General features: G+C 36.1%; 1 protein-coding gene across 2 annotated transcripts in view; it reads left to right on the top strand.

Annotated features, from left to right (window-relative positions):
- ITPR2 (inositol 1,4,5-trisphosphate receptor type 2) overlaps positions 1–22,965 on the top strand; it is a 485,618-nt gene that overhangs the window by 313,648 nt on the left and 149,005 nt on the right. For both annotated transcript variants that reach the window (XM_042946117.1, XM_042946116.1), the window contains exons 38-43: positions 5,442–5,550; positions 6,074–6,261; positions 12,270–12,453; positions 13,140–13,396; positions 16,013–16,213; positions 18,934–19,044. In XM_042946117.1, coding sequence (XP_042802051.1) covers positions 5,442–5,550; positions 6,074–6,261; positions 12,270–12,453; positions 13,140–13,396; positions 16,013–16,213; positions 18,934–19,044 — 1,050 coding nt within the window. The remainder of the gene's footprint in view (positions 1–5,441; positions 5,551–6,073; positions 6,262–12,269; positions 12,454–13,139; positions 13,397–16,012; positions 16,214–18,933; positions 19,045–22,965) is intronic.

Below are 22,965 nucleotides of genomic sequence, written 5' to 3'. Positions count from 1 at the left end.
AGAAAGATTTAAAAAAATCAAATTACTCATTTGATTTTGATGTTTATGAATCTGACAAGTATCTGTGATTTTATTTTATCTTCCCAAAGAAAATTTAGGAATAATAGCAAATATGAGGCTTGTCTTAATTTGATATGACACACTTCTACTCTGCAGTTGATTTTGAACAGCTTTATTCTTCTCGCAATATAAAGGGCATTTTTAAAAACAAAGGATAAAATGCAGCTTTCTATTCTCCTTTTTAAAAAAGATACACCATTGTCTTATCTTTTGGTTGGGTTCTTGGAGTAATGTGGTTAAAAGGCTCTCTTACATAGACTAAAAAGAGAGCTAATTCACAAGGACCCAGGAGCTCTGTTTACAGCAGGTTCTCTTCCAGACAGTGACACGGACTTGAGTGATTTTAAGAAAAACAGGCCTGCATTTTCATGTTTTTCAGCTTTATTTATTGTAGGTGGGCCAACTGTATCTTACAGAGTTTGAGTGAGAAGCAGTACATTGGCCTGTAGAGGTGAGAAGCATGGTTACTATAACAAACTGAGCTACCCTTTATAGAAATTTAGTACTTAAGTAAAAATATTCTCATATTTTTCTTCCCAACATACAACTATAGCTCCATAGTTAATGGGTCTCAAAGCTCTCTTAGAACATCTCCTTCTGCTATAACAAGATGCACAGCAAAAGCCCATTTGACTTCAAAGAAATATTTTATTTTGTTTTCCCTTTCCTTTTGGAAAGATCATTTTTTTTTTTTTTTTTGGTCTGATGAAATTAGTTCAACTCGAAAGGCTTTCTCTTAATAGAAAAAAGAGACAGACTCTTTTTTTCTTACGTATTCTCTAGGTTCTCTATTTCTTCCAAGACTGGGCATCACCTTTACTCACTATAATATTATATGAAAAAGTCTTAAAGGAAGAAAACATGAAATAGGGAACAATGGCAAATGTCTGTGTGCTAAAATTTTAATTATCGATAAATAAAAGTCACTCTAAGGATAAAGAACTCCAGACACTCTAAGTGTCTATTAAAATTCTTGGCACTGTGACATTTAGGGCATATTTGTTGTGCATCGACTATGCACAGGACAGCTTTGCGCTGATGATTGTATGGTTAGTAGAGGAGATTTGCATATAAAGCCTCTTCAAAGTCAAGCCTCTTCAAAGTTTTACATGCTTCCACAGGGCCTAATATATGTGCCTATTATGGTACTGACCTTATTGTAAACACTTTGACTGGAAGATTACATATTATTCACTTAGAATAGTGTCTAGGAGTACCTGGGTGACTCAGTAGGTTAAGTGTCCCACTCTTGATTTTGGCTCAGGTGAATCGTGAGGTTGAGCCCTGTGCTGGGCTCTGTGCTGATAATGCAGAGCCAGTTTGGGATTCTCTCTCTCTCCCTCTCTCTCTGCCCCTCCCTTGCTCGTACACTCTCTGTCTCTCTCAAAAATAAATAAACTTAAAAAAAAAAGAATAGTGTCTAAAACAGAGTAGGTACTTAATGAATATCTGTAGAATGAAGAGGGGGGATAGGTGGTATCCATAAGGTGGAAGAAAAGAACATGACATATGAGAAAGCAGAAAGACTGAGAAAACTGTGGTTGAGAAATCATCATATAGTTCAGTTCAGTTAAAATATTATGTGCGAAGACACTATTGGAAGCTACACCTGAAAAGATAGAATAGGTAGGATTTCACAAATCATTGTCAAGATAAGGGGTTAGTAGATGATCTCTTAGGTTTGGGGCCTTAAATGATCAACATGGTTCTGATGTAAAAATAAATTGAAATTGAAAGGAAAACAGGTTTAAGAAAGGACAATAAGTGATGTTGAACATCTTTTCATGTGTCTGTTGGCCATATGTATGTCTTCTTTGGAAAAATGTCTGTTTAGGTCCTCTGCCCATTTTTTAATCGGGTTGTTTGTTTTTTCTTGGTGTTGAGTTGTAGAAGTTCTTTATATAGTTTGGATATTAACCTTTTATTGGATGTATCATTTACAAATATCTTCTCCCATTCAGTAGGTTACCTTTTTGTTTTGTTGATAGTTTACTTTGCTGCTTAAGAGCCTTTTATTCTGGAGTAGTCCCAATAATTTATTTCATTTTTATTTCTCTTGCATGAAGTGACATGTCTAGAAAAATGTTTCTACAGCTAATGTCAAAGGTATTACTGCCTATGTTTTCTTCTAGGAGTGTTATAGTTTCAGATCTCGCATTTAGATCTTTAATCCATTTTGAGTTTATTTTTGTATGTAGTGTAAGAAAGTGGTCCAGTTTCATTCATTTGCATGTAGCTGTCCAGTTTTCCCAGCACCATTTTTGAAGAGACTGTCTTTTTCCCATTTTATCTTACTGCCTCCTTTTTAATAGATTAATTGACCATACAGGCATGGGTTCATTTCTGGGATCTCCTATGTGTCTGTTTTTGTTCTTTAGTACCACACTATTTTGATTACCAAAGCTTTGTGGTATAACTTGATATCTGGAATTGTGATACCTCTCGCTTTGATTTCCTTTCTCAACATTGCTTTGGATATTTGGGGTCTTTTATGGGTCCGTACAAATTTTAGGATTATTTGTTTTAGTTCTGTGAAAAATGTTATTGGTATTTTGATAGGGGTTGCCTTAAATCTGTAGATTGTACTACTCATCAGGGAAATGCAAATTAAAGCCATAAGATACCAGTTTACACCTGTCAGAATGGCTAAAATCAAAATTACAAGAAATAAAAAGTGTTGGCAAGAATGTGGAGAAAAAGGAATCCTTGTGCACTGCTGGTGGGAATGCAAACTGGTATAGCCACTGTGGAAAACAGTATAGAGGTTTCTCAAAAAATGAAAGTAAGTTTTCATATGATCCAGTGATTGAATTAGTGAGTATTTACCCAAAGAAAACAAAAACACTAGTTTGAAAAAATACATGCACCCCTATGTTTATTGCAGCATTGTTTCCAATAGCTAAGAGGGGAGCCTGGGTGGGTCGGTCGGTTAAGAATCCGACTCTTGATTTAGGCTCAGGTTGTGATCTCACAGTGTGTGAGTTCAAGTCCCACATCGGGTTCTGTGCTGATAGGGCAGATCCTGCTTGGGATTCTTTGTCTTCCCCTCTCTGTCCCTTCTCTCTCTCTCTCTCTCTCAAAAATAAAGAATCTTAAAAAAAGACTATGAAAGAAAACAAGGAGTACAATAGCCAAGATATAGAAGCAACCCAAGTGTCCATGGATAGATAGATAAATGAATGGATAAAGAGGTGGTGTGTGTGTGTGTGTGTGTGTGTGTGTGTGTGTATATATATATATATATATATATATATATATATATATATATATACAATGGAATATTACTAAACCATACAATAGAATGAGATTGTGCCATTTGACCAACATGGATGGGCCTAGAGGGTATAATGATAAGTGAAATAAATCAGTTGGAGAAAGACAAATACCATATGATTTCACTCATATCTGGAATTTAAGAAACAAAACAAATGAACAAGCAAACAAAGGAAAAAAGAGACAAACAGAAAAACAGACTCTTAAAGCAAACTTGTGGTCGCCAGAAGGGAAGTGGGTGGGGGGATGGGTGAAATAGGTAGAGGGAATTAAGAATGTACTCATCTTGATGAGCACGGAGTAATATATAGAATTAGCGAATCACTATATTGTACACGTGAAACTAATATATTTTGTTAATTATACTTCCAAGAAAAAAAAGAATAAAAAAGAGGAGGTCATTCCATTGTGACAAATTGAGTTTGAGGTGCCAGTAGAAACTCCAGATGAAGATAAGGAAATCTAAGTGGAAACAGGATGAAAAGCTTAGGGGAGCCAGGTCGAGCTGGAGGAAAGACATTTGGCAGTCAGACTGCAGAAGTGGTTATGCAACCAGGGATCAGATAAATTTGCTGACAGGGAGAGGGAAGGCGAGGAGAGCAGCAGGACAAGAGAGCTGAGGATGAAACCTCAGAGCATGAGAAGGAGGTCTAACCAGAGCAAGAGAGAGAGAGGAAACGGTGAGGGCCACGTGTCAAAGTGTCACAGCATTGGAAGGTGTGCCTGGGGAGTGACCCTGGGTACCGTGTGTGGAAATGGCCTGGGCGACTCTGTCAAGCATTGAGTTCAGCTCTTTGCTGTACCACCTGTTAGCTGCACGATCTACATCCGGTTACCTGAGCTCTTGGGCCCCAGTGTTCTTACCCACAAGATGGGACTAACACCTCAGTAGTTGCTGTGTTAATTTAGTTTTTAAAAGTATTCTTTAATAATACCTTAAAATCACTTGTCTATTGAAATAATAAGACCAATAAAATGGAAGATCTAGAGTTATCTGTATGTCTTATGTACATCAAGGAACTATATTGCAAAACATTGTATTTTTTTTTGTTGTTGTTTATTTATTTGTTTTGAGAGAGAGAGCACATAAGCCAGGGAGGAGCAGAGAGACAGGGAGAGAGAGAATCCCAAGCAGATGGAGCCCTATGCAGGGACTCGATCTCAGGAACCATGAGATCATGACTTGAGCCAAAATTAAGAGTTGGTCATTTAAACGATTGAGTCACCCAGGTACACCAACAAAATATAGTATTTTATTTTTTTTACTTTAATTTTTTTAAAGAGAAAGAGAGGGAGAGCATGATTTGGAGAGAGGGAGAGAGAGAGAGAAAGAGAGAGAGAGAGAGAAAATCTTAAGGAGGCTCCACACTCAGTGCAGAGCCCAAAGTGGGGCTCAATGCGGTGCTCAATCCCACAACCCTGGGATACTGACCTGAGCTGAAGAGCATCGAGAATCGGATGCTTAACTGACTGAGCCACCCAGGTGCCCCAAAATATAGTATTTTTAAAATGTCTTGTAATCAGTATAACATTGAAGACTTAGGAACTTCTGAATTACATATTTTATAAAGGAATACACTTGTCTTTTGCCCATCAGTTTCTGAATAAAGCCCTTGGAATTTAAATATATTCACTCTGTCTTATCAAGCTTAATTTTTTGAGCACCTGTTGTATACCCAGCACTTTCCTGACTCTATTTACCAATCTCCTCTTAAATAGGGCTTTTGGTTTCCAATTCTCAGGGTGTTTATTAAACTGTGTCTTCTTTAGGCATCACTAATATTCTTAACAACACTAGGACCCTCAGCCTTTGAGGCAATCTTAAATTTATAGTGCATAGATTTTCTTAGTACAATCTGTTGTGATTTTCTCAGTACATTTCATGGAAAGTACTCTAGTTTGTTCTTTATTTCTGGGAGAAGCAAAATCATTTTCTTAGGAAGCATTTGCAAATTTTCATCTCGGAAAATATTCTATATAAAATTAATTCTTCCATATCAACACCATTGATAAAATGCATCTTGAGTGGGCATTTTAATGTACCGCTACTTTCCCTTTTCATTAGAAAGAGAAACAATAAGAAACACTTTTCTTATCCCTTTTATTAGGGCAACACATTAAGAAAAATACTCCTGAATCGCTACTTTAAAGGAGACTATGGAGTTGGTATCAATGGACACCTCTCTGGAACCTACAGCAAATCTGCACAAGGGGGAGGTAAGACTGATCATTTGCCCCTCGTTCTAGGATTCTAGTCACATGTCTTTCTGCTGGTGCTATGCTGGTATTTAACTTAAAATAGCATAAATATAAAAAATTCACTTGAAAAGCACTATTACAAACTTTTGACATTTTTTAAACCCAAGCCCCTATTATATTTAATGGGGAAGGGAAAAAATTCCAATGATAAATATTCTTTTAAAAAAATTTTTTTTAAATGTTTATTTAGTTTTGAGAGAGAGAGAGAGAGAATGTGAGCTGGCAAGGGGCAGAGAGAGAAGAGGACACAGAATCTAAAACAGGCTCCAGGCTCTGAGCTGTCATGTCAGCACAGAGCCTGACACAGGGCTTGAACCCGCCAACCGTGAGATCATGACCTGAGCCGAAGTTGGACACTTAACCAACTGAGACACCCAGGCGCCCTCAATGATAAATATTTTTAAGGTTTAAGAATTCAAAAATGTTACGTACTAATAATGTCTGTAATTAAGTTTTACTTATTTATTTTTGCTAATCACAGGGAGCTTTTCGGGACAAGATTCAGATAAGATGGGGATATCAATGTCAGATATTCAGTGTCTACTGGATAAAGAAGGTGCATCTGAACTTGTCATTGATGTTATAGTGAACACCAAAAATGACAGAATTTTTTCAGAAGGAATTTTACTTGGCATTGCCTTGCTCGAAGGAGGAAATACACAAACTCAGGTATCTGTTTATCATGATGAGCGTTATGTTGGTTATTTGTATTTCTTATTTACTTGTCATAGAAACCAAGGAAAGTAATGTCTTTTTCTCTTACCTTCTCATGACTATCTTAAAAAAAAAACCTAGCAACTTTCATATTTTCCTTATAAATTTATTTAATTTACTGTAGAAACTACAGACCTTCACAAATTATTCAGTGAAGCTGAACATTCCTCAGAAGCATCCTTTCTAACATCATACCAGAAATTCTGATTTGTTGAGGGGAACTTTCAGCAGAGAAAAACAACATTTTGACTCATCTAAGAATTAAATGTAAAAATAGATAGATAGATTCATTCAATGAGCTAATATATATAAACACCTCACACAGTATTTGGCATCAATCAGGTTTTAGTAACATTGACCACCCCTATCAGCACATCCCCTTCCATTTACTTTTCTAGAAGTTTAGAATAGCACCTTTACTCGATGCCCCAAATCTCCCAGTGCTTATTACCCTGATCCCTCTGAGTAAGTGAATTCTCACTGGTCCAGGGAGAGAAGAACAATTTCATTCATTCATTTATCCTAGGAGAGGAGAGTTGAAAGCTGTTACCACCTGCATGCAGGGATCATCAGCCACGCTTTCTCAAAAAGCACACACTTCACTTTGAAACTCTTACCAGTTGCCCCTGGGCTCCTGCACTCCCAAAGGCAGAGCACACTGGGTGAGCTAGAGGACAGTGCTGGCGAGTGTTCCCAGAGAACACACATCTTCCTCCTTGTCCTGCCACTCACTAAACCTGCTCTTTCCAGGTTTGTCTCGGTTGGAGAAGGAAGCTATGCTTACAGCTAATTGGAAATGGCAGAATCAACCTTTCCTATTCATGGCAAATAGAAACCCTATCTAATTGAAAGCCAGGATATTTTCCTTTATTAATCCACTAGATGCAATGAACAACAGAAGTTTCACTATATCTAATAGCAGGTGGCTTTAGGAATAAAGGCCTCATGAGCAACAGATGTCACGGTGACCAAAAAGCATCTCCCAAACGCCGATCCCTCTTAGTCGAAAAACAAATTTTGAAAAGTCTTGTGGTGGTGAAGCTTCAGCACAAACTCCTCTGAGGGACGTTGGGGAAAGTGGGTGGTGGAGGGATTTGTGTGGGTTTTCTTGGAAGTAGTCTTGTCTTCCACAACCAGATATTCACTTGGGACTTTCTAAAGAAATTGTCTAGGCAACTACATAATATGAGATGTAGATTATCCAGACAGTAGTGAAGGAATTCTTTTTTTTTTTTTTTTTTTTTTTTTTTTTTTTTTTTTTTTTTTTTTTTTTTTTTTTGCATCTCAAGATAGAAGCAATCCTTGCCGATAAAGTATCTTCTAGATTCCTGTTATTGGACCACATAGGGTCATCAGATGAGATCATCTTTCACCCTCCATACATATGTACGTCTATTTATGTCCTCATATTGCTACAGAATAACCCAGCTTCTGTCAGAAGCTTCCTGTTCTACTTTAAGATTCTTGACAAGTTCCCTGAACCCTCAAATACCTTTTAGTCCCTTTTCACATGATGTTTCTGTGGCAGTTGTCACTGATGACTTTTTCTTTGGTTTTGAAACCTTTTCAGCTTAGGTCTTGGGACACCACTCTCTTCTCACCTCCTGCCATTTCTTCTTAGCCTTCTGTGTAAGCTCTTCTTGATTTACTTAACTGTTGAATCCTGATGTCTCCCAAGTTTCTTTGGGCTCTCCTCTGTTTATTTTGCTTGTTCCTTCAGCCTGACCTCATTCATTTCTGCATCTTTAACTTCCATTCGATGCTGATGATTCCCCACTCTGTGCACCAATAGACTCTACCTCCAGCTATCTTCCAGAAATATCTTGTGGGATGTCCCACAGGTACCTTAAACTCAACATGTCCCACACTGAATCCACTCTTATTCTCCATCCACCCACTTCTCCTCTTACTTTGCCTCCCTCAGTGACTGGCAGTCCATCCACACGGATATCTGGCCAGAAGTTGAAAACCCACCTTGACCTCAGCCTACTCATCCTCACTCCCTTCCTGAACGTCTCATTGAAGGCCAATCTCTGTGATTCTGCCCTGTTAACATGTCTCATACCCACACTCTGCTTTCGATCTCTCCGTATCCAGCCTTCATTATCCATCCTTCTTATCTTTTCCTGGGCCATGGTGTCTTTCAGGAGGTATCCCTGATCCCAGTTCTGTGCTTCTCCAAATCATTCTACACTTTGCCTCCAAAGCTATCTTTCCAAAAAACATGTTTTTCTTCTGCTTAAAATCAGTCACTTGCCCTATAAAGGTAAACTCCCTAACAAAGTCCATAAGATCTTCATGATTTAATCTCTTTACATTTTCCCATTTTCCTTTCTTATCCCACCTCCTCCCTCCTCTGTCCTGTCTCCTGCACACCAGCTATACTAAGCTCTTCATCGTTTCTCATATGTGTTGTGTTATTTCTCTTACGTTGTTTTCTCCTCCAGGAGGACCCAACTCATGAGCTTCTCTTGGAAGCCTTCTCTGATCCCATGTCCCCCTGGGCAGAATTGTCCAGTGGTTACTATATGCTCCTGCTGTTTCCTGCAGATGCCTTCAGTGACATTTTTGGCCACTTTATTGTGCCTTTTCATGTGTGCACCAGGCTCTAACTTAAGAGGTTACTTTATAAATTTAATGATTTAAAGACAGAGAATCTAGATTGAAATCCTAGCTTTACCACTTACTAGTTATGTAATGTTGGGCAAGTCATTTACCTTTACTAAACTTTATCTTATTGATCTACAAAATGGAAAGTCCTTAAAAAATTGAGACCCCATGTGGTTCATCTTTGGATCCCTTGTGTCTGACACCATGTCTGGCCCAGTAAATGTTCAGGAGTGATGGCTGTATGAATGAATGGTTTGAATCAAATTCTACCCCCTTCACAAAATCTTCCTTATCTGGCATGGGCCTTGACAACCACTCCTTTATCTGAGCTCCCATAACACTTGTTTCCTTAATATTTATTTGGCACTCTTCCTGTGCTACTTTGTTTTGTTGTTATTTGTATGGCATTTTGCCTCTCCAATTAAATTTCATCTTTCTTAAAGTAGATCATGTCCGGTCTCTGACATTTATGTGCTTTATCGCCATTCAGCAAATATTTGTTGATGAAAAAGCATTAAATTATTTTTGTATATGAAAGCCTTTTTTAAAGATGGGTTATGACAATGTCATTTACCAGCCATCCCTTTTTTAGGTTTGTCACTTAACTATATCATGGTGTAACCCAGAGAGCAGCTGTGTGCTTCTGTCTCTAAAAGGCCTCACTGAGGTCAACTTGAATCCTGTTCCTTGACCTTTAGCAGTCTAAAATCCACTCCTCCCCAAGACTCCTGGCAGTCCCCAGAGGGTTGTACATTGTCACGGTGCCCTTAAGCACTAGTGACTTGACACTCCTACGTCTATAGTACTGGGGTAGGAATCTGATTCCCCTCCTTACTTTATACCCTTCTAGCTACATAAGCCAATTTATGTGTCTAATGTACATTATTGAAGATTGGTTGAAGGGGAGGATAGGAGAGGTATTTCTATTTTAATTTCAAACTGAACACCAATAACAATAATGAAGATAATACCTACTAAATACCAGGCACCGTTCTTAGTGCTTTATATGTACTAACTTGGTTAATTCTCACAACAGCTGGTGGGGTAACATATATCATCTCATTTTACCAAAGAAGAATTTGAGGTAGACAGTCTAAGCTCCTTACCAAGCTCACATGGCTAGTTATAGGGAGAGTCAGGACTCGAACCCATGTGGACTGGCTCCAGGATTGGTGCTCTTAACCACTATAAACATCTCCTTTCTGAAATAACCTTCTACTTCCTGACTCCTGGTAAATTTTGCTGGCTGATTCACCCTGCGTCATTATCCTAAGCCCACTTCATCTCTAGTTCCTCACTTCATGTTCCTTCTCTGCCTTCGCTCTTCTACTCTTCCCCATCCTTCTTGGGGGGAAAGTCTTTCCTCTCCCATATAGATCTGTTGGTCCATCATCCTTGGTTCCTGAAAAAAGCCTCAAGAGTTTCCCCTTATACTCTCAAGCTTATGGAAACAGTTTCCTAATCAAAAACCATATCTTCTACAAGGGAAATCCTTATGCTGCCTGTTGAGATTATATATGTATATATAAAACATACTTTTTATTTTTGTTAAAGACACACTGTTCAGCTTTGTAGTGCCCTGGTTTTAAAAAGGTGTGGTCTATGTAAATGACCAATTATTTTGAGCTTAAGAGGTTACTTTATAAATTTAATGATTTAAAGACAGAGAATCTAGATTGAAATCCTAGCTTTACCACTTACTAGTTATGTAATGTTGGGCAAGTCATTTACCTTTACTAAACTTTATCTTATTGATCTATAAAATGGAAATAAGATTACTCTCTATCACACAGTTGTATTGAAAGTATCAATGAGATCATGTATTTCAAGGAACTAAATAAATTATAAAACTTTGCTTTAATAGAGCCACAAATTTCCTATAACTTCCTCATTAATATATTGGGAACTCCTTTCACCTTTTAACCTGGTTATATTGAAAATATTAGGATTTAAGCATCAGCTTAATTTGTGGGACTGTAGAGGTCTGTAAATGCTGCATTTATCCTTTGAATTAATGGAACCAGTGTGACTGTTTCCTGTAGTTGCTATGGTTACTGTGGCTTTTTGTCCTGCTTTCTTGAGGGTTTGCTAGCCTCCTGCTTAGAGCTTCCACCTTTTAGGTATGAAGGCGACTCCTAAGTCTTCATAAATTGCTCTTTACTCATACATTGTTCACATTGAAAATTGCAGGACAGACATCCATTTCAAGACTTGATGTCATTAGTTTTACCTGCAAGTCCCAGGACCTATGGGTCATGGTTCTAAGCATTCTTTTAAGAAAGCCTATGTACAGGAGCCAAACTCACCAGAATTAGTTGTTTCCATTTGCTGGATTATGGTTCATTGTACTTGATTAGGTAGTCATTACTTTTCATGTTTTCTTCACACTATCTCTCATTAAGGTTATATAACTTTCTTTCCATCAGTATAGTTACTAGAATTATTTTCATTTATTTTTTTTACTTTATTTCAAATTCTATTTTACCTGGTACATATCACCTTTCCCATCTCCTACCTCTTCTGGATACTGCCACAAGTCACTAAGCAGACAGTGATTAGATAGATATTCTCAAGGCTTAGTATTTCTACCTCTCACTAAGACATATTTTATCATTGTTTTGGTGTTGAGCTCTTTCTACATCATTATTCACTCTTAAAGCAGAATCCATTTTATGCATCTTATGGCAGGCTTGTCCTAGACCCCATGCAAAGCAGTGTAGCTAATGAAGTACCAAAAAAACTTAGGGCCTATCTATCAGTGGGTTCCTGTGAGTGAGGCTGCCATGGTAACACATTCTAAATTAAATGTACTATAATTTAGATAAAGAGAAAAATAACTCTTTGTAACTCTACGTAAACCCGCATTTAGACAGCATGATCATTGGATTAGTGGCTGTTTTCCACTCTAGGTGACACACTTATGAGGGGAGGGATTGTGGTGGCTTTTCCTTTTTGCTCTATGCCTCGTAGTAGCAAGGGCCTGGCACATAGTAGGCACTCAATAAATATGTGTTGAATCAAGACATGAGTTTACAATATTATAAAAATCAAGGCACTCCTTGCATACAACTTCTTACAATGCACTTATAAATTTTTAAAATAAAATAATCACTAAAGGTGAATTAAATAACAGGAAAATATATTGGATTTTACTGGAAAGTGCTAAGCAAACACAAGTTATTATTAGTATATGTTAAATAGTACAGGAGACTGGCAAAGGCTGCTAATTTATGAAATAATGGGCAGCACATGAAATGTGTGCTTTTATTCATAATGTTTATATTTATTTCAAGCAAGAAAGCACTATTTTTCTCCCCTTGGGTGTTGATATCTTAAAATATGCTTTCTTGCAGTACTCCTTCTACCAGCAATTACATGAACAAAAAAAATCAGAAAAATTCTTCAAAGTTCTGTATGACCGAATGAAGGCTGCTCAGAAAGAGATAAGATCAACAGTGACCGTTAATACCATAGACTTAGGTAACAAAAAAAGGGATGATGACAATGAATTGATGACATCTGGTCCACGAATGAGAGGTAAAGAGATAGTTGAGTACGTGGGGGAATAGAGAAAAAAGAAGGTCACACCACCTTTAGATCTCACTTACCTTCATCTCAATATCCCATCTGTGGTTCTGTGTATGGAGCTCCATCCTTAAAATCCTATGGCCATGGGGCTGACCTTGAAACAGCTTTGTAGGACCAAATTCAAACAAGGCATTATTAACGCAAAGGAACAAGTGACATTGAAAAGTTTGACTTCATTGTGGAAGGCATGGTAAAGAGCAACTGCCCAAACCTTTTGAGTATTCATGAAACCCAAATTTTAAGAATAGGAGTTACAGCACCTTACTGTAATGAAAGATTCTTGGTATTTGGAATAACAAAGTCATCAGTGAAGTTAATACAAATCATATAAACATAACATTTTGAAGTTTGCCATATTTTCCCCCACCTTCTTGTATTCAAGAATTCTCATATTTTATATTTATCAGAAAGACACAAGCCCTTCTGAAATTGGCTGAACATTCAGATTTTTTTTTTTTTAATGTCCTGTGCAAATTTAATTCTGTAGTTGCTAGATTATTTTGGGAGAAATTGTTGCACCTCTTGTCAAATGTTTTTTGATTCAGTTGTTAGAGTATTTGGGTAACTGGAGGTCTTGTTTTTTAATTGGCAAAAGGAAGCTAATTCAGAAATCTAAGAGTACTGTTTTATTTCAGTGAGAGATTCATCATTACTTTTAAAAGAGGGAATGAAAGGGCAATTAACAGAAGCTTCTTCGGCAACCTCCAAAGCGTATTGTGCTTACCGAAGAGAAATGGATCCAGAAATCGACATGATGTGTGCAGGATCCGAAGCAGGAAATGCCGAGGAAAAGTCTGCCGAGGAAGTAACCATGAGTCCTGCAATTGCCATCATGCAGCCCATACTGAGGTTTCTGCAGTTGCTGTGTGAGAATCACAACCGGGAGCTGCAGGTATTTGTTCTATTTTGTGTAATAGTTGAGAATACAGCCTGTGATTGTAGGTAACTAAATTCCAATGAAACTAATGTGTAGCTCTGGAGAGATAATCAATAAAACCAATGGTGCTCTTCTGAGCCAGGAAGAAACTTTTGCATCTAAGTGAAGGAAAATGAAGGGAAAATTCCTTTATGTGTGAAAAAATCAGGCTTGTACAGTATCATCCTTTGTATCCTCAATTCACATCTGTTTAGCCTCAGCATTATCTATTCCTAATATTCTGGTATTTGTTGAGTAAGGTCACATTTGCCTCAACTATACCTCTCATGGTTTTGTAAATACAGGGGCTTTCATCATTTCCAAATCAGTTCATATATCTTTTTTTTTTTTCAATTCATATATCTTGAGTGAAGATACAGAGTATATTTATGTCTTCATTAGAGACAGTTAATATACAAGAGGATTTTTTAGGACAGTAAAGGTTGATACCTTTGTAGATGAATATGATCCCGGTCTTACATCTTCTTTGGTACATTTTTCTTTGTCAAGTAGGTGGACTTAGCAGTGCTTAGGAATTTTCGCCTCTTGTTTTTTTCGTTGTTGGTGCACACTGCTTATGTCACTGTGGCATAATTACGTGAAAGGTGCAATAGTCTCTAACAGCATATGTCCAGGATTAGAGAGAGCAGAGTTTGAAGTTGTGTTCTCTAGTAAGAGCCTAGAGTGCAGGTGTTCTGAGTTGGTAAGAGATAGTAGATTCATGTAAATTGCATTAAATATCCTTCAAGGAGAGGAGAAGCTCAGGAATTAATAAGTGGTAGAAGCTATGAGTCTTGTGGACCACATCGTGGAGAGGGCTGCTGCAGACCTGGGCCGGGCAGAGACCAGCGTATTACTTCCAGAGGGAAGATACTGGATATATGCCTACATGCTTATGCTGATCCACTTGGTCTGTCCATGTAGCAGATAGATACATAGTATCTGATCAAATATTTTTCTTACAGGAGTGTGGGATCAAACAGTTTGGAAAATGCTACTTATAAAAAAAAACCTTTGTTTTAATAGGACAAATGGTAGACTTACTCACAATAGCTAATATATAGAATTGCCCCAATGTCCATCAACAGATAGGTATACAAAATGTGGTATATGGGTGCAATGGAATACTGTTCAACCTTACCAAGGAAGAAAATTATGACATAGGCTACAACATGTATCACCCTTGAGATATTATGCCAAGTGACATGAAATCAGTCACATAAAGACAAATACCGTGTGATTCTATTTTTATGACATATTTAGAGTAGTCAAAATGACAGAGACAGAAAGTAGAGTAGTGGTTGCCAGGGGGAGGGGGAGGGGAGAATGAGACGTTAATAGGTATAGAGTTTCAGTTTTACAAGATGAAAAGAGGTTTAGAAATGGATGATGGTGATGGTAGCTCAACATTATGAATATATTTAATACCACTGAACTATACACTTAAAAATGTTTAAGATGGTAAATTTTATATCTATTTTGCCACAATAAAAAAGTGGAAAAAAATCACACAAAAAAAACCCCTAAACAAAGATAAGTGGTTGGAATAAATTCAAATAAGTAAATTACATAATAAATCAATAAAAATAAATAATAAATAAAATAAAAATAAAACTTTCCCTCTCTGCCTCCCCTTTCACCAGGTTTACTCTCCCAAAGAAATTACGTTAACAGTTGTACTTCCTTCGAGAAATTTCTACGTACATAGAAGCATATCGATCTGTACATGTAAACTTAAAAAAAAACTAGATTATATAATGTTCTTCGAGTTACTTTTTTCATTTAGTAATACATCTTATTACGAAATTATTACTAGACTGTGTTTATATCAGTATATATTGAAGTACCTCATTTTTATAGCTTTGCAGTATTCCAATGTTTAGATGTACTATTATTTGTTAAACCAGTTGCATTATAATAGGTATGGTATGGTTTCCAGTTTTTGCTATTAATAAGCAGTGTGCAGGGAACCTCTTTGTAGTCTTATGTGCATGTATTATATATATACATATAAGTTACCATATATATGGTATATAATATAGATATAGATATAGATATAGATATAGATATAGATATAGATATAGATATAGATATAATATGGTAACTTAGGAAGTGGAATTGTATATTAACTGAAAATTTTAATAGGTGCTTCCAACTTGCCCTCCATAACGGTTGTATCATCCACTGTTTGAAGCTGCACTGTTTACGAGGGATCCTTTACTTGAAAATTTGATTGCTTCCTTCCCTAAAGAACTTCTTTCTAGTTTCTTTTTCCCTTCTCCTTTTCCTACTACTTCTTTGTTTGTTTGTTTGTTTTTGCCTTGTCCATATAGTTTGAAGATAATGACACTGAGAAATGTTTGTTATGAACTATACTGAGAAATTTAGATTCTTGAGGAAAAACTTAAGAGTCTTTTTCTTAAACCCAGGGGAAATTTAATAAATGTGAACACTTTCTTATAAAAAGCAATTCCATTCCACATTGCCACGGGGATATTTTTGAGTTAGAAAAACACACATAGTGAGAGAGCTGAAAACAATTAGCACAGTGATTTCTTTTAACCCCTCAGGTATATTTTCTTTTGCCTTCAGAACTTCTTGCGGAATCAAAACAACAAAACAAATTATAACCTTGTCTGTGAGACCCTTCAGTTTTTGGACTGCATTTGTGGAAGTACCACCGGTGGCCTGGGCCTATTGGGTCTCTACATCAATGAGAAGAATGTAGTGCTGGTCAACCAGACTCTGGAGAGCTTGACGGAGTATTGCCAGGGCCCATGCCATGAAAATCAGGTAACCGTGAAAGCAGCTCTTCACGCAAAAGTATTCATGACGAATTAGCAAAAGGATCAAATTGGTGAAGGAGCCAACCTTTGTCTACATTTAAAAGGTCTTTCTTCTTGCTTTGCCAGATATTTTTACTTTTCTCACAAAACATACAAAGACTGAATTATAGACTAGCAAATACTATGCCATATTTTTATTTAATTTCATTGTAAAAGAAATTTCCCATGAAAATGTTCCAGATAAAAATCAGACCTACCAAAAAGAGTAAAAGGCATTTCTTCATCGTTGCTCAGTTTTCATCTTCAATGATTCTTTTCCAGGATTCGTAGAACACACTCCCTTTGGCTCCTTCCACTGCACTGCAGTGGGCAGTATATATTATCTCCTTTATATTCACAAAATTAGGAAATAGGTCTTCTTGCTCCCATTTGTGGATGAATAGGCTCTGACTCAGAGGTTAAGTGATGTTCTATTGTCTCAGAGTGATGGAATCAGTAAATTGTAGAGCTGTTCCTAAAACTCAGGATTTTGATGGAGTCTAAAAAGAGTGCGCTTTTGACTGTATTACCTTTTCCGGGGTGAAATTTTACCTCTCTCTTCCAGAATGTTTGCCTGATTCCATTTTCTTGGATATCAAGGACACATTGTGGGAGTAGAAGATAGGACACGTGAACTAGTAAAGGGAGGGGAGCCACCCTAGAGTTTATTAATTGACCATTCACATCCACTTAATTATGGGGCTACCATTGCAAGCATGGATTCACCCTGAAAGAAAAAGTTTTCGGGTTGTAAACGTCTTTGGAAATAAATTTTAAAGTAGCCATTGGGACCAAACATCAGTGCATAACGTAGAAAGAAGTGTGAAAAAAACTGCTGCTTTTCTATTGCAAACTATATGACATATGCACAAAAAATGCATAAACATGTGCACACACATATGCATACATACAGAGGTATGTAGGATAAAAACTCAACAATTGCTGACATAAAGAATTTGTTATGAGGATACTCTTCTCCCCTCTGCAATGCACATGTTCCCTGATAAAGGACTTTTCAGATTTTGCCCTGGATTTTCCTGGATTGTATTTCAGTCTCCTAGGGTAATGATACAAGAAAACTTAACTATTGATTTAAAGTTAAGGAAAAATATGTAGATTTAGAGATTTGGTTTTGTTGTTGGTGAAAACATGTATACCTGTAATGCCAAACACATATTCCCCACTTTTGGTCTTATAAATGGATGAAATTGAGTTTTAAAAATCATTTATTAAGTCAGGTAAGCTCTAAAAGTAAAAACTAATAATAAAATAACATAATAAAACAATATAAGTAATAATAATGAACATGAATCCCATATCTAAAAATATACTTACTTTGAACCCCGTGCTCTGAAAATGTGTGCGAGAAAAGAAGGTTGCCAGAAAATTCCAGAAATGATCTGCAAATCGATTGCCTCTAAGTCTAGCAAGTGTTTTAATGATCAGAACCTCAGGAAATGTAGAAGATGAATAGAGGACACCTTTCCTTTGTGTCATGGGAGTGAAAAAAATTTTGTGCAAAAGGAGAAATGAAGCCCATTCTGAAAAATAGCAGTCATTCCAGAGTTACCTTGATTTTACTCTTGCTCATTTAACTCCACCCGAGTTTCCATTTTTCAACCCCCTTGACTGGGTGCTGCATTATAACATGTAATTCCACAAACTCCAACCCACAGGTTTCTGTTTTTCAAGTTCTATAAATTGAATTAAGTTCAGAATCGGGGCACAGTAGACCTTAACTTCAAAATACTGATATTTATCTCTCAGGATGTTTTATAAACTTTCCCCAAGTAAGGTTCCTCTCTAAATCACTCAGGTTTAAGGAATCTGCAACTTTTCATTAGCCATCATCATGGACAGGATGTCCCCGGAACATTGGAAGGCACCTGTATGCCTTGTCTGCTGCCACCCAGCACGTGCGGCAACATCATTTGTGACTCACTGAGTACTAAGTACCAGATAAATTGGTATGCTACATCAGTGCCAATAACATTGACTTGCAGACCTTAGGCATATCACAAACACTACTTTCATAAATGGGAATATTCTCTTAGCCAGGAGAGATCAGGTCTTAAAATTCTGAATTTAAGGCACTCCTCTATTGTAGGGAATATTGGAATTTGTTGGTTGAAAGAGTATTTAACTTAATTTTTGAAATTCTTTGAAAGTCTATAAAAGTGGTTCATTTTAAAAGATACCTGGGGTCCCTGGGTGAGTTCATTATAATACATAGAGTGCTCCTATTGGGTGAGTTCAGTTGGTTAAGCGTTCCTCTTGATTTTGGCTCAGGTCATGATCCCACAGTTGTGAGATCAAGTCCGGCACCAGGCTCTATGCTTACAGCACGGAGTCTGCTTGGGATTCTCTCTCTCCCTCTCTCTGCTCCTCTACCATTCACTCTCTCTTTCTGTCTCTCAAAATAAATAAATAAACATGTTAAAAATAAAAGACACCTGTTACACACGGTCTCTTTCAGTGTTCTGCATTCAAAGCCATTTAATCAAAACTAATCAATTAAAAGATTCTATATAAAAGAACAAAGGAAACTTAAATCCTTGACTTCAAAGTTAAATCTTAATTATATTTTAAAGGTCAAAAAAACTAAGGTGACTGTTATTTTATGTTAGATAATTTCTAGTTGTTTTATGTTGTAAATAAAATATTGTTTACAAACATTTTGCTTTCTAGACGTGTATTGCTACTCATGAATCCAATGGGATTGATATCATCATTGCTTTGATTCTAAATGACATAAACCCTCTTGGAAAATATCGAATGGATCTGGTGCTCCAACTAAAGGTAGAGTAAATCCACTATGTGGAGGGGCGGGGATAGGGAGTGACATGTTCTATATAAAACTTGCTTTCTGAATTGACTCTGAATCTTCAAATAGCTCTTGTAAAACCCCAGATATTATCCTATTTTCAGCTAATGACTTGACAGAAAGGAATAGCAAAAGCACAATGTGCACTAAATTCCTAATGAAATGTCCAACAAGCTTCGAGATAATGTTTGGCTAGAGGGTACTTTACTGAAAGGTCTTTTAAGTAGCTACTTTGTTTCACTACTTCCCTTTGTTTTTATTTTACACTTTTTATTATATAGAGGAAGATAAGGTGTTAAAAATTCATCATGCCATATATTTTTTAATTCATCTTGACTACAGAATTCTATCTAGCAAGTCACAATGAATTAGACTATTTAAAAAAGGGCTGCATTCTAGTTTTATTCTGCTCTCTTCTAAAAGTTGTTTTCTTTTAAATCAGAATCTTATTTTTTTCCCCAAATACTGCGAGCTATTTTCACACTCCCTTTGAGAAGCTGCCTTAACTTAAGCTGTGCACATACTTCCCAGCAGTTACATTTATCAGAGATCAGGAAGAAAATGGCATTTAAAAAAAATTTCATCAAGTTTTTGTTCAAATGGAAACAGACAAATGAATATACACAAGAAGCTATATAAATCCCAAATCCAAAGGCATGATATTCAATACAGATGAATTATTAAAGACCACATTATTGTGTTTAGTGTTAAAGAGGTAAAAAAAAAATTGGTTGAATACAATTTTTCTGTAAAGACAGGTCTATCCAATATCACAGCAAGTATAATTAAGTTAAACTTTGTGTAGGTAAATTTATGGCTAGGGAGAATAGGAATGACATTTTTATAATTTTGTTTCTTTTTTATTAAAAAAATTTTTAAACATTTTTATTTATTTTTGAGACACAGAGAGACAGAGCATGAGCAGAGGGAGGGGCAGAGAGAGAGAGGGAGACACAGATTCCCTAACAGGCTCCCCAGGCTCTGGGCTGTCAGCACAGAGCCCGAGACAGGGCTTGAACCCATGAACCATGAGATCATGACCTGAGCCGAAGTCAGATGCTTAACTGACTGAGCCACCCAGGCACCCCTATAATTTTGTTTCTAAATATGGATTTAGATATATAATGGAATCATATGTTGTGCTTATGTGTAGATTGTGCTAAGAGCTCCTAATAAGCAAATGTTTCTTTTCATAGACGAGATGAATTTGTATTTTTTTCACTGTTTTCATTGGCAATATGTATAAGCCTTCAGTCTTTCTGTTCATAGAATAGAATGAAGATGATCCTTACATAGATTGAACTTGTATCCTTTTCTTCGTTAACATCATGCTTTAGTTAATGAAGCCAAGCTAGGACCATGTGACAGATAGCTTAGGTTGAGTTACAAGAAAAATGTTTATTTCATCTTATATTCATCTTTAATCATAATTCATAAAAAAACAACATACAGAAGCCTTGACCTTTGGCTTTTAAAGTCCTTTATTGGCCTAAAAACTCATTTTTAATTGATATAACTTAATGGAGGGAAATACTGAGTGATTCATCGATTAGAACAAAGTATGGGCGTATAGATTATTTACAAATCCAGACCTATTAAAAAACTAAATGATGGGGTATTACTTAACCGTATATAAATATTTTTATCTATTCAAATGAAAATGCTTTTTTGATAAAGGATTATTTAAAATTTCACTTATGTTACTAGGCACTATTATGTATATCTTTTCAAAATATGACAGTTGGCTAAATCAAGATATGTATAAAATACCAGAGGGATGGATTTAACTTGAAATATTTAAAATATAGTCTTCTACTTAAGGAACAAGGCATATATACCTTTCCAAACAATCTATGAAGCTTTATGTATAATGGCCAATATGAGAACAATGTTTTTAAAGCAGAGCAATACAAAGTGGCAAATTTTAGGGGGCTTCCATGGGTAGAATGCTTTTAATTATAAATTCTCCATAACATAGAGTATGCCATAGCAAAAGTGCTAAATTAAGTTTTATTTTATATCAGTCATTCTTAAATTTAATTGCTTAATTATTTATAATTTTAACTGTACTTAATTTTATATACTCATTTACTATATAGGTTTATGAATTTTTTATGCATATGTCTTATCCTTTCATTTTTAATTTATATTTCATAGCTGAGCTGTGACTGTAAAGTGTTGAATGTGTCAATAGGTAGCTTTTTTTTTTATAAAGGTCCCTAGCTCCCTTTGGAAGAAAATCTTCTGTTAACACTGGCACACACATTTGATTTCTTAGTGTATGTAGGCTCTTGTACTTTCAATTTGATTCAGATTTCTGTAGGTCATTTACAAGATTTCTATTCTTCCAACATAGTATAAAAAGAAGATTGGTTGGAAAAAATATCATCTTGCCAATGGTATTCTGAAGTTGGATGTATTTTTAAGCTATTATGTACTGGGCCTGCTAAGTAAGGTTCATTAGAGAATACTGTGAGTGTTACCAAGGTTTTAGCTTTAACTTCTGTGGGGTCAGTTCAGATTGGTCTGAGGATCTCAGCTCCACTAATCCTGGAACCTTATTTTTTTTAGGTACGTTGTTTGTATAGGATGCTAGATTATAAAAATGGATTTTTAGGATTTAGTACCAATCCTTAAAAATTGAAACTGGAACAGAAAAAAAAAAATAATGCCACTTCCCTTACAAAATTCTAAAGCTTTTTCAGGACATTGCTACCATCATCATCAGACATCATTGCTACTAATATTAGTCATTTAAAGACAGTCTTTAGGCTGTACTCGTGAAAGAGAAAAGTGGAGAGAATTTAGTATTAAACTACTCGATAAAATTAATTTGTATAAAATTAACAAAATTTATGTAGTGAATATCTGCATACATCAAGCAACTGATTCAGTTCAGGTTTTTATCCTGTAAGATGTTAATTTTGACTCACTGAGAAACATCTTAAAGCCATTTGACTCTACTTCTCTTGTGCTCCTATCAAAGATTGTGTGGAAGTTGAGATTTTTATCGAAATAAATATTGCAAAAACACTGTAGAAATATCTCCCAGGTGGTTTTTATCATTTCACAGGTGGCCACAATTCTGGAGCGGTGCTATTGAAAACAGTGTAAAGAAACATCTTCCCACATGTTGAGGATATTGTGCTTTGTGTAATAAGACTTTCTGTAATTCTTTGGATCATAAATCAACTATATCAGAAACATTTTTGGAATCCATAGGTTAAATGTTTGAGAATACATATTTATAAACCAAATTGGAACATTAAAGACAACATAAACTATTTTTAGTCTCTATTAAACAAAATTAGAAAATATTATTCTTCAACAACCCAGATGATAAACATGATGCATATATACTGGCATATAGTGAGACGAATAAACTATTATCAGTAAATTTATATTTTACTTCTAACTTGTGAATTTAGAATTTTAGATTAATTCTCAGCAATTATTGCTTAAATTTATTTAAAGTTTTGGTATGCTAATATGCTAACATGTTACAAACTATTACACTAAATTCTTTAAATTATATACCATTTCTATAAAATACATTGTTGCTACTGGTTCACCTTACTGTCATTTTTTTAAATTGTTTTAAATGTTTATTTTTGAGAGAAAAAGAGAGAAAGCAGGGGAGGGGCAGAGAGAGAGAGGGAGACACAGAATCCAAAGCAGGCTGCAGGCTCTGCACTGTCAGCACAGAGCCCAATGCAGGGCTTGAACCCACGAACCATGAGATCATGACCTGAGCTGAAGTCAGATGTTTAACCGACTGAGCCACCCAGGCACCCCTCACCTTACTTTCTTATTAAAATGGCATCATGGCAATGCCTATTTAGAAAATAGTGAAGGAAAATATTATATTTTAATGCATTACGTACAAAGTCAATTTT

This window comes from Panthera leo, chromosome B4 (assembly GCF_018350215.1).
Source record: "Panthera leo isolate Ple1 chromosome B4, P.leo_Ple1_pat1.1, whole genome shotgun sequence".
NCBI classification, from domain to species: Eukaryota; Metazoa; Chordata; class Mammalia; order Carnivora; family Felidae; genus Panthera; species Panthera leo.
The sequence above is the reverse complement of the archived record's forward strand: the minus strand, read 5'-3'. Positions and strand labels throughout refer to the sequence as shown.